This window comes from Ostrea edulis, chromosome 5 (genome assembly GCF_947568905.1).
Source record: "Ostrea edulis chromosome 5, xbOstEdul1.1, whole genome shotgun sequence".
Classification (NCBI taxonomy): Eukaryota; Metazoa; Mollusca; class Bivalvia; order Ostreida; family Ostreidae; genus Ostrea; species Ostrea edulis.
The window spans coordinates 15,932,446-15,947,688 of NC_079168.1; the positions used below are offsets into that span (position 1 = coordinate 15,932,446).

Genomic DNA, 15,243 nt, shown 5'->3' on the forward strand with positions numbered 1-15,243 from the left:
ACATTCAACATCATATAGAACATAGACACATCTTTTAAACATCCTGAACAGGTTCAGTGTAGTAGGCCGACTCCTGGACAGGCAGGTGGACAAAGCTGTGTGAGCTGGAGGTCCTGGTCAAAGGTTAGGGTTAGGAGTCGGACCAGGTTCACCGGTTATTTAACATTCATGAGTATTCATATACCTGTACATAAGTACGTTTCACTACAGACTAAAGTGATAATTAGGCCTAGCTTGTATTTAGTGGATGCATATCCTACTGGGCCTCGTACATTCTGGTTTGTTGTTGACAATAATTGTGTTTTGAAAGTAGATGGTCACACTTTAACAAACATAGCCCTTGGTATGATATACATTATTACCAATTTCAGAGACATATGTAGCATATGTTTCTGCCATTTTAAAACAAACAGCTAACAGTGAAAGTGTTACACACCGATTACTTTTACTGTCAATAATACGGGTAAACCTTTCTATTTTTTTTTTTTGGAGAATGGGGGGGGGGGGGGGGGGGGATCATCTTCAGAAGAAAGTCTATCTTGTGTAAGTTTCCAAAACTGTACTGCTATTGGATTTGGGAAATTTTAAGGGGTTCTCTGCAGATTGGCTAGTTTAGGGATAGACATTAATGTTTTATATCACTTGCCCTTTGGGCAAGTAAACTCAAACTTTCACTTGTCCGAATGAAAAGCTTAGTTGTTCGAAATTTTAGACTCTAATACACCTATCAACCAATAGTTTTCTCTTTTTCGTGTTTTCCCTTTTCCCCCAGTGTAAAAGGGTAAACTTGTGAATTATGCCATGCAAGTTGAATTATTGTAGGTGAATGAAATTGATGAAAAATGTCATAGACAGAACTTTATAAATAAGAAAATTTCAATAGTCATTGTAGGAAAATAGATCTTTTTACTTCAAAAGAACAAACAGAGGCAAAGTTTTGATACATGTATTTGATTCAAATGCTCAATGTATTATTTCAGTTGTAAAAGTTTCAAAAGAAATTGTGTAACAAATAAGTTTTTATTCAATAACTTGATAAAATATTCATGGATGCTTGGAATTCTGTAAATTATATTACCGGTAACAAAATACAAAGTACCAGCGATAGCGGATTTAGCTCTGCATGAATTTCTGACACAAAGTACATATCATACTGCTGTCGGTGTTGATTAAACCTTAAAATCAGGATTGTCATGCTGCCGGAATCTCACATTTTCTTTTTAATTCAGATTTATTTTTATTTTCAATATTGCCTTTTATCTTCTTCTTTCTGAGGGTTTACCTCACTAAATACTTTGAGAGACAATCGTGAAACCACCATTTTCTCACAAATATGACTAAGATAAGTCACACGTTGGATAGATTATGTTTTTCGGAACAACTTACAAATAGGATAAGATACGGCATGATCTTCGCTAATACTAGTAGTAGTAAAAATAAACTGACAATTCAGTAATACGGAGTTGGACTTTACTTTCTAATATTTGATATGCATGATCATTGATCAAGCTTAACATAATTATTATGATAATCACATTTCCTACTTCAATAATCATGTGCCCCATCGGGCAAGTGTGTATTGAGTTTCACTTGTCCGAACAGGGTTTTCACTTGCCACGGGCAATCGGACAACTGTTGGTGTCGATCCCTGTAGTTTATTTCTTGCTGTATGAAGCAAAAATGTGATCAAAGATTATGTTATCATAATTCATATACTTACAATAAAATTCTAATTCCTATTAATATTCTTACTTTTAATGAGGATATGGAATGTAATTGAAAAGTTAATGCAATTACACACACCTTTGGACATGTAATTGATTGCATTCAATAAATTGTTATTGAAAATAATCTCAATGTGTCAATTGCAAATACTTTCAAGTATATTGAAAAAGGCAAAACTTTGCTAATTCATAATGACAGTTATTGATACCATATTACCCCATCACTGCCTACAATGTAGGGCGATTACATGGAGGGACGGGGACTAGAAGTTGGGGCTTCAGGCTGACCATGCCAGTACTTTGCCTATTAAACATGATATACGACCATGTAACACACTTCCCCCAGTTTTGTTTGAGGACTTTGACCACAGAATACCTGTCAGACTGATTTTTTTAGCCACCTTTTTGGGGCACAAAATTATAAGAGGGGAAAGTTTTCAGTGCTACTAGACTACCTGTACCTCCTGCAAACTTTGGGGGGTGTTCTTCTAACTAAGCTACTGGGTTGATGAACCTGTTTCCTGTTACATCCTAGGTAATTGTGTATTTCCACCACGCAGTCTCACAAATATTGCGTCATATGTGGTTTATGTTTGAAACAAACTTGTTTGTCTTGGTTAATTGTATCCTTGTTTTCGAGATGAGTTAAGATTTTTAGATAATAGTATTGTCTTTAACTTCTTATTTTTGTCACTTGATGATAAATGAAATTCAAATGTAACTACCTGGAATTTGGAATTTAATACATCACTTTAGAGTATTTCTTGATAAATGGAAAGGAAATCCTGTATAATGACATGTATTTTGTAGATAGCCCACTCGCTGTCTCACTTTGGTCCTGGAGCTACAGGGCAGCCCATTTTTCTTGATGAGGTTGTATGTGATGGTCACGAGAAGTCCTTGTTAGAGTGTAACTCAAACACATGGGGAAGTCACAACTGCAATCATCAAGAGGATGCAAGTGTCTCATGTTATAATGTCACAGGTAAAAACCTTTTGTCTCATGTTATGATGTCACAGGTAAAAACCTTTTGTCATGTTACAAGGTTACAGGTAAAAACCTTTTGTGTAGGTAAAAATCACTACAACAATGCTTTTGTCATATATACAAATGTCATACCTTATTACCTCGCATACTATGCAGTGTTATTGTCATAACTTTAACATTACAGGTGAAATGATAGTGTGGTTATGATAGTGCCATAATATATATAAGTATAAATATTACAATGATGTATACACAATATTTGAACAATAATGAATTTGTTTGATTTACCATTATTGGACGGTAAAATCATGTCTTGGATTTGAGAAAGCTGGTTAATGGAGAAATTCTGTTTTAAAATAATTGTTAATTCATTTATCTAATTTCAGCAAGGTTGAATTATGCCTCAGATCAGAAAAATGTGGGAGCCGTAGAAATTAGTGGAACCAAGGGATGGTCGCAAGTGTGTGACAAAGGCTGGGACGAAGATGACGCAACAGTTTTATGTAGGGAGCTAGGTTTTGTCCACGGATTTCCAATCAGTAAGGCTGAACTGAACACAGGGGATGTGGCTACCTTTACAGATGCCTTCTGGAAGTTTAACTGCACTGGGAAAGAAAGTAACCTGGCCAGTTGTCCAAAGGTGGATCACTGGCAAGGTCACTGCAACAGTGGGAGCCTGGCAGCTGCGGTCTGTCATAGTAAACATGTGGAAAAGGTCAATCAAAGTAAGTGTAGAGAGTCTGCTAAAGTCTGCTTTTGAGCTCAACTGATTCAGTGTAGTTCACTAGGCTCAAGCTCAACTGATTTTTGTGATCGTGATTGAGAGTTTTGTATCTGTGTAAGAGTTATTTTATGCATGTAAGCATTCTGGCCCATAGACCTCGCGTAACCTATAGCAATACTTTAAAGACAAACATTTTAGGTTTCATAAATGATAAGACACTCAGTTCCTAACTTTTTGCAAATGAAATTTTGATCTGGAATAAGCAAAGATTTGTTTCCTGGTGCTGAGGACTAGGTAGAGGAATTTCATCAGAACATCATGATACAGAGGTGCTTGATATTATTCACCAATATATAGAATGGAATCAGTGTTCTTTGGAAATATTAGATATGCACAGTTTGGTTTCAAATTCAGAGTGTTAACATGGTGCAACAACCAGGAATTATGAAAAGCAACCCTACTCTATTAATCAGGAATTTAATTCTTATTTTATCCTTGTCACTGATTGGTCAAATGCAAACTAGGATATGCAATATATTATGTCTCCCCATCCCAGAAGGGGGACTTCTTTCTTTAGTGTGAATTCTTCTTTTGCTTCTTCTTTTTTGGTAGTGGGTATACCATGATAAGACTTGCATACCATATATGATGACCTTTTATGGAAAGGTCAAATAATAAGAATGGGAATTTTTTGTTGGTCTAGACCATAACGTTTTTGTTTTTTGAAATAGGCCTTTGATATTTGGTATGTTGGTAAGTTTAATTTACGATTATATGTTCACAACATTGTTCCTTGGTTGAAGTAAATACATACATGTATAGGTGAATGTTATGTACCATACATTTGTAGGAAAACATCAGTTTTAGTTTGCTAAAACAGTTCTTCCTAGTTTTGTATAATTTGGTTTGGTATAGGGACACACCCCCTGACAACCAGCAGTCGGAACTTAACATTTTTTATGCCTCCATAATTGGAGATTTGGGGCATATAGTTTTTGGTCTGTCTGTTTGTCCACAAAATTTTTTAATCTTGACTATAACTAATAGGGCTTTCATATTTCATATGTGTATTTCTTTTAACAACCCTTCTTTTTGTACCACAACCTTTTACATCATGACCTTGGAGTTTGGCTATACAGAGGGGCATCAGTGTTATACAAACACGCATTGTTTTTCTTTTTAATTTACATTGCAGGCCTTAATTAATGTGTGCAATAAGATATTTCTGTTAAATAGACAAATTGTTTTCTCAATGTCAAACAAGTTGTAAGCAAACCACCGTATTGAAAATTCAGTATATTCTCTGAATGATAGCTTGTATCTGTATTAATGGTGTATGAAGTATTTGTAAATTTTGCCATTTTATTTTAAAATACATACATGTCTCAGTGGGGGAATTGCCTCTCAAGTCTCAAAGCAAAGAAATGTGTTACATTTTGACTACGGATAACTCCGTTTACTGATGAAGATACAAGGCTCTTGTTTCGTAGGACCAGTTAATAGGGGATACTTACACCTTGTAGGCACCTGATCCCATCTCTGGTGTGTCCAGGGGTCTGTGTTCTCTTAATTTTGTATTCTTAATAGGATTTATGAGCTTGATCATTGTTATTTATCTTCACTTCATGGTAAATTTTGATATAGTTTAAAACTTTCATAATTTCAAAAACTGCAAAGTATTGCATTTTCTGATATTTGATGACTCTTGTTTTGTGTGATGTCAAAGACTAAACTATTTCCCGTGTTTTTTGTCAGAACAACTTCAAAGTCAATCTTAAAAGAGCATTGAAATATGCATTACATGCTTAGCCTACCCACATTTTCTGTTATGAATATTTTTTTTAGCAAACTTCACCTTGAATAACTACATTTTCAAATATGATAAATAGATTACATGCTCTACAGAACTAAATAGAACCAAGATGGCTGCCTTCACAACTAGACCGCTTCATCAGTAGTTGCTAAGTGTATCCTGCCTTGGCACAAGGGATTTTTATTAATCAATGTTTGATACATTTTATGTAAATGAAGACTTGTCTTTTGTAATTTTGAATTAAATCATAAAAGAATGAATATAACCTTGGGGCAAAATATTATGCAATATAATCTACTTGAGGTCAGTTTATTTTTTTTATACTGCTTCATGGATTCACTGTAAAGCTTAAACTGACCCAAACCAGATTTTATTGCATTGTTATACTTTCCTGTAAATTAGACATATTCAATTGGTTTAGAAACATTGGTTAAAACGTACTGATACCCCAATGTGTGCATAAATCACACCCTCTGGGTAACGATACATAGCAACAGTTGACGATGCATGACGACGGGTAACAGTATAAAAATTGTTAACTGCACACTGTCAGAATGTGTGTACAGTTCACTGAATTCTTAAAACATTCAGTATAACAAAAAAATATTACACATTTTGTAGGGTAACATGTGAAATTGTCACCCGTGAAAAACCCTTGTTGACCGAGGGCCTTAGTACAAACGTAATATTTTTATAATGTACCTCAAAATCAAATTCATTCCTTGAATGTTAGAATTGTTGTTTTTATGATAAAACTTGATAATTACTGGTAAATTGAAAAGAGAGTAACCATTCAATTTTAGAACACCATGATATGTATTGCAATAATTTGCATTAAATATGGTGATAACTAGCACGATTTATTTTGTCAACAATACTCAGCCTTTAGCGAGCAGCAGCTAGGTATGAATTAAAAGAAGTCTGTATTTAGACTGAATTAAGCCTCTGATATCTATATTATTATGATGACTTGTACAAATGTCTGGAGAACTTATTTGACAGACAACGTGATTAAGTTGTTAATTCCTGGTAACATTTGAAGCTTATAACATGTATAAGGTATGACTGTCGTATTTGGAGAACAGCTGACTTGAAGTGCAGTACCTTTCAGATCCAACCTCCATGATCATCAGGTTGAACTTGGACTGGTGCCAAAATTTATGTATGCAAAAGTTAAACTTTTTGGTTGAATTTTTTTCACCAATGATTTCCTGTATATACAGAGAAACACCTGTTTTTAATTCTAAATAAATAGAGAGTTGCACGAGAAAAACATATGTAGTATATCATTGTTATTCAATTTCATGCATGTTCGAATCCCATTTTTTTCTCCCTTACATGTACATGCAATATTTTTATTCAATGAAGCCAGCTACAACTAGTTAGATGAAGATAACCTGTCTTATAGTGTGCATACTTCTTCATTCTGAACTTTATAGTGTTTACTTTATGAGCACAATGTTGCTGTGGTTGTAGACCAGCAATGTTAATTTGTGCTCATTTTAAAAGTACAGTATTCTAATTGTTTTTGTTGAAAATAAATACACCAACAATTAGGATAGTTAATGCATGCCGGGTATAAACTGTTGATTGATTGAAGGTATGATTGTAAACATGCACTAACGGACGGTCACAAGTTCTCAATTTAATTACAAGTATTAATGATGTTGATAGATTTATGAATTTAGCTTGAAGCTCTTTAATACAAAATGTAGATACACTACGGTTATAAATCAGTAGAAATAAGTGCATTGAAATAGGTAATAATTAAAATTGAAATGGTTAGTCATAGCCTCTGTGCATTGTGTGTATTACCAAGCTTGATCATGCATTTATGTTTAAAGTTTTGAACCAGGCCACATCCAATCTGTTATAAAACAGAAGAATTACCAGACTCCAGTTATATTCTGACATGTTCATTGTTGTATGCTTATTAAGAAACATTAATGACTGCTTTCACTAGATTCCATTAACAATCTCAGAATATTATCTCAGCTAAATTCAATGTGTAAATTTCAAAATCAAAGCCTTGTATGTTCTTAGTGTATGTCCATATATATTCCATGGAAGTAAACATTGAATGAATTATCCGGATGTATATGTTCTTTTATGTATGTCCATCAGTCCCACAGCAGGAGAGGCTCCATAACCTTGTCAAGTACCCACACTTTAGCTATACCCTCTCACAACAAAACTGCAGAGTAGTTACTCCTGTGTAGTGTCTCTGAAAAATTAAGATAGACACCATATTATATACAGAGTACCAGTCAAGGTATCCTCATGCGGTACTTGTTGGAAGATTCAAGATGCCCACGTTTGGGGTGAAAGTTTGCAAGTCAAGGTCGTAGTCCCTAATCAAGAAGGGTGTCATTCAAATAATCAGTCTCATGCTACATATGCCAATTGGCCAATAGGGACAAAAGATGCTGACAGATTTCTAGATTTCCAAGTCAGAGATGGCAGATGGGGAGGGAAAAATGTCTATTGGTTACTGGAGTGTTGATAAGGAAATTGATATCTAGGTCAAAAGGCAATATTGGTCAAGGTCAAAAATAGTCCTCCGCCCAAATGCAATACCTGTGTTATTGTGGACACCATACAATAGAATGTCCTGTGATATTTCGGCCTCCTAACTTAGTACAAAGATTATTCGGTGAGCAGTAGAATATCCTCATAAGTTCTTGGTCAAAAGCCAAGGTCATATTAGTCTTGTCAGAAATTACAATATGCATTAATGTTCGAGAATAGCAGGGATATATGAATTTTTTAATCAAATTGTCAAAGATCATGGAAATGTTAAAATACTGTGTACACCATATAAAGAATTAGTACTATTCATGTAACAGATCAAGATTACAGATATGAGAGGAAGTTAATATCCATGATTTCTGGATAAATTAATGGTGATCCCCTGCTTAGTTTATAATATTCTTCATTGATGCTAAATGTTGCAAATATTGTAAAGAAAACATGTTCTAATTATGGAACATGTTGCTTCTCTGGTTGTAAACATTATCCACATCCATGTACATGTCATGATATTAAATTTTTGATATTTTATACCTCATAAAAATGGCAATGTCAGTTTTTGAAGAAGGAACTACATAAAATTCACAACATTTATTTTCATTCATGAAAAAATACAGTGTGTTCTAGGTTTCATGCTCCCTAATGAATTCAAAGAGAATGAATTATTCATTCACAAGGATCTTCAAGATTAATATCTATTAATTGGGGAAGGGTCTTGTAAGGTATTTATGTCATTAAGTATGTTAATACAAAACCACTTTTGATGCATTGTATACGATTTGATAAACACAGTGAAATCACATTTAGGACTAGTATTTGAATGGTTTGTCTTAATTACTGGAATAGTATACATGTATAATTATATCATCAACATAGAATTTGAAATGTCTTTTAATAAGGAAATGATGTAGATTAAGAATAAAAATTAAAAAATGAAGGGTTACTTTACATACCGGTATAATGTAAAGTGTTGCTTGTTAATCAAGGTACAGAGGGGCTGGAGGAGGGGGAGGGGTGTTGTATCTATAGATAGGGGCTTTTAAATAGTACTTTCTACAGAAAATCCATTTCATATAGTCTTGTATGATGTAATGCAAAAATGGCGAACCATTAAATTCTCTGTGAATTCATTATTAGAAGGAAAATTCTGCTTGAATGAAACATTTGTAAGTACCCCTAAACATAAAAATTTGTTTGAAACACAAACTGTGCTGATGTAATTTCTGCCTTTCTTTTTCTGTCAGCTATTGACTTGCGGATTGTGGATGGAGGTGAGAAGTGGGGTCGTCTAGAGATACGGTACCAGGAGGTTTGGGGACATGTATGTGACCACACTTGGTCGGACACATCAGCAGACGTGGCGTGCAGACAGCTGGGGTTTAAGGGCGGGATAGCTTTTGGAACATACAACACGCCCAGCAAAGTGGCCTGGATCTCCTATCTCAAATGTACAGGGAAAGAAAACAGACTACAGGATTGTTCCTCAGCCCCCAGGACAATGTGGGAGCCGAACTTTGGCTGCACGGCTGCTTCAGTGCTTTGTTACAATGACTCAGGTATATATATATATATATTTTATTCAATATTTTAGATTTGATTTGAACATAACAAACAGTTGACCTCGATGGTGATTGACACACGAATGGTAAATACCAGCTGAATATTTCAATTTTCGTTAATGTATTCCTGTTTTTCAAATTTGTTCCAAATACTACTGTAACAGTACTGGGAAAGAGACATATTTTAAGTCAAAACTTTCCTATTTCCTCTCAGTTTCATAGAAAATATTTCTTAGTTATACATATGTAATATAAACTTGTTTAGAAACTGCATGTGCGTGCTTCCGTGTTGTTTTTGGCATCAAAAAGCTGTTTTCTCTTTGTTTTCAGCACCAACAGTTTCCATTAAGGGAGGAGGCAGTCAAGGGCAAGTGGAAATCACATACGAAGGAGTAAAAGGTTCCATATGCAGCACATACTGGTCAAAATACGATGCAAGAGTCCTGTGTAAATCCAAAGATTATGTGGATGGGGAAGTTGTACGAAGTCCATCACCATTAAAAGGAAAAGTGTTCCTCAGCAAGATGAGATGTGATGGCACAGAAAATTCCATCTTTAGGTGTAATAATTCTGGTTGGGACGTGTACGAGACTATAACCTGTGGGGGGTATGCCTCCGTTATGTGCTACAAAAACAGTGAGTAGACTCATTGGTTCAGTGTGGTAGTATAACAGTGAGTAGACTCAGTGGTTCAGTGTGGTAGTATAACAGTGAGTAGACTCAGTGGTTCAGTGTGGTAGTATAACAGTGAGTAGACTCAGTGGTTCAGTGTGGTAATATCACAGTGAGTAGACTCATTGGTTCAGTGTGGTTGTATAACAGTGAGTAGACTCAGTGGTTCAGTGTGGTAGTATAACAGTGTGTAGATGCATTGGTTCAGTGTGGTTGTATAACAGTGAGTAGACTCAGTGGTTCAGTGTGGTAGTATAACAGTGTGTAGATGCATTGGTTCAGTGTGGTTGTATAACAGTGAGTAGACTCAGTGGTTCAGTGTGGTAGTATAACAGTGTGTAGATGCATTGGTTCAGTGTGGTAGTATAACAGTGTGTAGACTCAGTGGTTCAGTGTGGTAGTATAACAGTGAGTAGACTCAATGGTTCAGTGTGGTAGTATAACAGTGTGTAGATGCATTGGTTCAGTGTGGTAGTATAACAGTGAGTAGACTCATTGGTTCAGTGTGGTTGTATAACAGTGAGTAGACTCAGTGGTTCAGTGTGGTAGTATAACAGTGAGTAGACTCATTGGTTCAATGTGGTTGTATAACAGTGAGTAGACTCATTGGTTCAGTGTGGTTGTATAACAGTGAGTAGACTCATTGGTTCAGTGTGGTAGTATAACAGTGAGTAGACTCAATGGTTCAGTGTGGTAGTATAACAGTGAGTAGACTCATTGGTTCAGTGTGGTAGTATAACAGTGAGTAGACTCAGTGGTTCAGTGTGGTAGTATAACAGTGAGTAGACTCATTGGTTCAGTGTGGTAGTATAACAGTGAGTAGACTCATTGGTTCAGTGTGGTAATATCACAGTGAGTAGACTCATTGGTTCAGTGTGGTAGTATAACAGTGAGTAGACTCAATGGTTCAGTGTGGTAGTATAACAGTTAGTAGACTCAGTGGTTCAGTGTGGTAATATCACAGTGAGTAGACTCATTGGTTCAGTGTGGTTGTATAACAGTGAGTAGACTCAGTGGTTCAGTGTGGTAGTATAACAGTGAGTAGACTCATTGGTTCAGTGTGGTAGTATAACAGTGAGTAGACTCATTGGTTCAGTGTGGTAGTATAACAGTGAGTAGACTCAATGGTTCAGTGTTGTAGTATAACAGTGAGTAGACTCATTGGTTCAGTGTGGTAGTATAACAGTGAGTAGACTCAATGGTTCAGTGTGGTTGTATAACAATGAGTAGACTCATTGGTTCAGTGTTGTAGTATAACAGTGAGTAGGCTCAGTGGTTCAGTGTGGTAGTATAACAGTGAGTAGACTCAGTGGTTCAGTGTGGTAGTATAACAGTGAGTAGACTCATTGGTTCAGTGTCGTAGTATAACAGTGAGTAGACTCAGTGGTTCAATGTCGTAGTATACTGTTGTTCATCCAGGAGGGAACAAATTTACATCAGAAAGTCTTGGAAGTCCTTAAACAGGAAGGTTAAGACAGCTATCATCAGTTTGGTAATTGGGAACTTGATATTGGTCTTAAAATGTATCTCAAATACCTGTACACAATTTTATAAGTATACTTAGTATGTAACCTTTTAAAAATATATTTCCCTTAGTCAAAGTGCTAAAAGTGATATTACAGGTATTTCCAATCGATAAGTGACCAATAAGAAATGAAGTCTCCCTAGAGTATTGAATGTATAGCAAAAGAATATTGAACAAATTTGAATGATTTAAATCGAAGTAAATGTTGAATAATGATTGAATATAAATGATTAGAAGTTGACCCTTTTGCACTTGAAACTTTTTGGAAAAGTTATCCACACTTGGTAAAAATCTTATAATTACTTGAATCGATTCATTGACAAGACAAATGACTAATTAAATTTTAATTTCAGTCAGACTTTCTGGTAGCTTAAACACCAGAAACAATGGGATTGTAGAAATTCTCTTGCATAACACATGGTATGCATTGTGTGGATCAGGATTTAACAACATCAATGCTAGGGTAGTGTGCAAGGAAATCGGAGGATTCACTAATGGTACAAAACTGCCGCCAGGTGCATTTGGAAAGTACTACGGACAAACTGCCATGCCGGATCTTATTTGCAAAGGCAATGAGACAACTGTGATGAACTGCAGCTTTGATCCGCTCAAAAGCTGCAGTAATCGACACTATGGTTACGCTTCTGTCAGCTGTTATAATGGGAGTGCAGCAGAAGGTAGAAAAATTTAGGTTTCTCAGCATGAATTTTACTGTACATTTGTATGTGTTTGTATTTATGCATATTCATACTGAAGGGTTTTATAAGTACCATTCACGAAAAAAAAAAATTTTCCAATATACCTTTCATATTAATGATAACCAGCATATTGGTTCTGCTACAGTTTGGTGATGAATTGATAAAACATGTAAATGTGAATTGATGAGTGTTTTGCTTAAATCACTGTATTATATTTTACTAGACAATTGTTCTGCAATCTAACCTTGTTGGATTTATCAGCATATTTTCATGAACATGTGATTTATTCATGATTATGTTTATAAGAATTATTCAAAGATTTTCGCTTCAAGGCAACCTCTTGAATTTATGGTAAGCTTTCATGAGCTTACGAATATGAACATAATTTACGGTACATTTGCTGGGTTGTTTTTTTTTTTTTTTATTGCTTTACATTTCTCACAATTTGTTACCTGACATTCGAATATTCTTCACACAATTATGGGTGTTGTCTTCTTATTCCAGATGAGTACAGTCTCAGGAGTGGTAACTATGGCGTTGTACAATTAAAAAGATATGGAACCACAGGAGGAATCTGTGAAGCCTTCTGGAATAACAATAATTCCGATGTGTTGTGTCGACAACTAGGGTTTGGAGGAGGAAAAGCTGCATTCTATCGCCGAATTGGTGCTAAAAAAAGTACAAGTATTGCTCCAATCTTGGCGACCAGTTACCAGTGTAATGGAACAGAGAGCAGTCTTTCAAAATGTGTAGAGAAGGATCCATTCATATGTTACTCCTCCCTGTCAGCAGGAGCCATTTGTTACCAATACTCAGGTACACGTAATGAACAGCAGCATAAGTAATTTGTTACCAATACTCAGGTACACGTAATTAATAATTAATTTCTGCCATGAAGATTTAAAATCTAATCATTGGTGAATTAATTAGTAAGTTTGGGACAACCATGTTAACACATCACATTTATTTATGTATAAGAATAGCCAACATGCTTTATGTCATTACAACTGTCTGAAGCATAATATCTAAGTATTAAATCAATGTTTACAAACAATTATACATGTCACATGGTCATCTGTATAATACAAATTCAAGAGACAGTCACAAGTCCATCTGAGACATCAGCAAACATGGATTCTGATGTTATCAATAAATCATTTTTTCTTCAAAAACAATGAACACACTTGCTAATGTTGGCACGTTTATTTGATGTAAATAGTGAGGAATGGCGTCAAAAAAAGAGAAAAAACGGTCATCCCAGTTAGGTGACAGATATAGTGCCAAATAAACCATTTTATGCTGTGTGTGAAATCTCAAGGATATACATTTTTGGAAAAATGCAAATTATTATGACATCATTTGGTGTGATTTTCGTATTGTGCCATTGAAATGAATAATATATAGATAAAGTATCTACAGTCCTCATTTCCCATATGTTGATTTAAGATATATTTTGAAAAATACTGTACTATAAAACATATTTAAGCCCAAAGAATTTCACCTGGAAAAACAAATGTCTGAGGAATGTATGTCCTCAATACACCGGTTTTTAGATAGATCCAAGTTATTTCCCTTTGGAGAACTCTTGTACATTGGAAGGTGCGAAACAATTTGTTTACATGCGTTGGTGGAACAAATATTCATTACTGCATAAGTGAATCTGTTTAGTAATTTTCTCATACGCAGTTTCATCACTCAAATTCCATTGATACACAAACTAAAGAAATGATAAGTATTCAGGGAGTAATTAAATACATAGAAATCTTATTATATCACGTTATTCCATTGCTCGTATACAATCATGTATCTAGGATATTAGTTGCAAATATGACATTGTTTTTTATGATTCCACTGTAGTAAAACATTTCCTTCAAAAATATTTTGTATTTCCTACATTTACATATTTTTAAAAAAGTCGCTTTTAATACATATTTTATCATCTTCCTTACTAATTGTAGGTCCACTCTGTCCCACTTAGGCATTCAAAGTTCCACTAAATACACCTCCTACATAGAAGAGCTCTCATCTCAAAACTGGCATATTAAAATAGGCAATTTTTTCCCCCTAATCACATAGGTCACTAACTTGTAAGTGATAATAAACTTGGTAATTATGATGAGCACTTCAATTATAAACAGTATGAAAACAATACATTATCACCTTTGGAGACTGAAATTTGATTCAGGATAAGTGATAATTCAGTATATTAAAGTAATTCCACCCTCATGTGACGTCATAGGTATTTGCGAAATCTTTATTTCATTAAAATTTGTGCATGATAGAAATATATCTTTAGGAGGAATTTAATTAACTGGGTATTATTTTTTAAAAAAATTAATTGGTAAACAATTCGATATTGAAAAGGTTTATATTTTCAATAAATAATCAGTGTATCTATATTACAAAAAATGTTGTCAAGGGCAATAACTCCTATGCTGGTATTTCTCTATTGTATGTTTATTATACAATGATTTCCTTGATATCCACAATTAATTCATATTTATAAAACAGCAGGGTTTTTTTTTAAACTGTTCAAATTAAAATTTTGTCAATTTAAGGTGACTCACTACACCCTGAAATATTTTCTCAAATCATACGAATTGGTTTAATCATAAAAGATTTGATGATATATTATAAGTATATATGCCAAAAGGCAGAAAATATGCAAATTTGGATAAATACTTGATTTTCAAAAAAATTATTTCAACACATGAACAAAAGACTGGGGGATTTGAACTCGAGATCTGCGGTTCACCAGCCCAATGCTTTAACCACTGAACTACGATGATAGACAAACAAATTGATCGATACAAATAATTTCACAAAACATTTAAATCACCATCTTGTGATGTAGTGTCATACAGAGTATAAGCTTTAGTGTAATGTGCTACCATAATTGTTTTTAATGTATTTTTATCATGCTATTTAATGAAAATGTGCAATTTTCTGATGTTAATTGATACACTTTTGTTTTTGTATGTCTGACATCTTTAAAAATCCGGCAACGTATA

At 34.6% G+C, this 15,243-nt stretch overlaps 1 protein-coding gene across 1 annotated transcript in view; it reads left to right on the plus strand.

Moving 5' to 3' along the window:
* LOC125648820 (deleted in malignant brain tumors 1 protein-like) overlaps positions 1–15,243 on the plus strand; it is a 77,978-nt gene that overhangs the window by 32,412 nt on the left and 30,323 nt on the right. The window contains exons 4-9 of the mRNA XM_056166803.1: positions 2,535–2,709; positions 3,099–3,437; positions 9,023–9,334; positions 9,668–9,973; positions 11,888–12,211; positions 12,737–13,048. Coding sequence (XP_056022778.1) covers positions 2,535–2,709; positions 3,099–3,437; positions 9,023–9,334; positions 9,668–9,973; positions 11,888–12,211; positions 12,737–13,048 — 1,768 coding nt within the window. The remainder of the gene's footprint in view (positions 1–2,534; positions 2,710–3,098; positions 3,438–9,022; positions 9,335–9,667; positions 9,974–11,887; positions 12,212–12,736; positions 13,049–15,243) is intronic.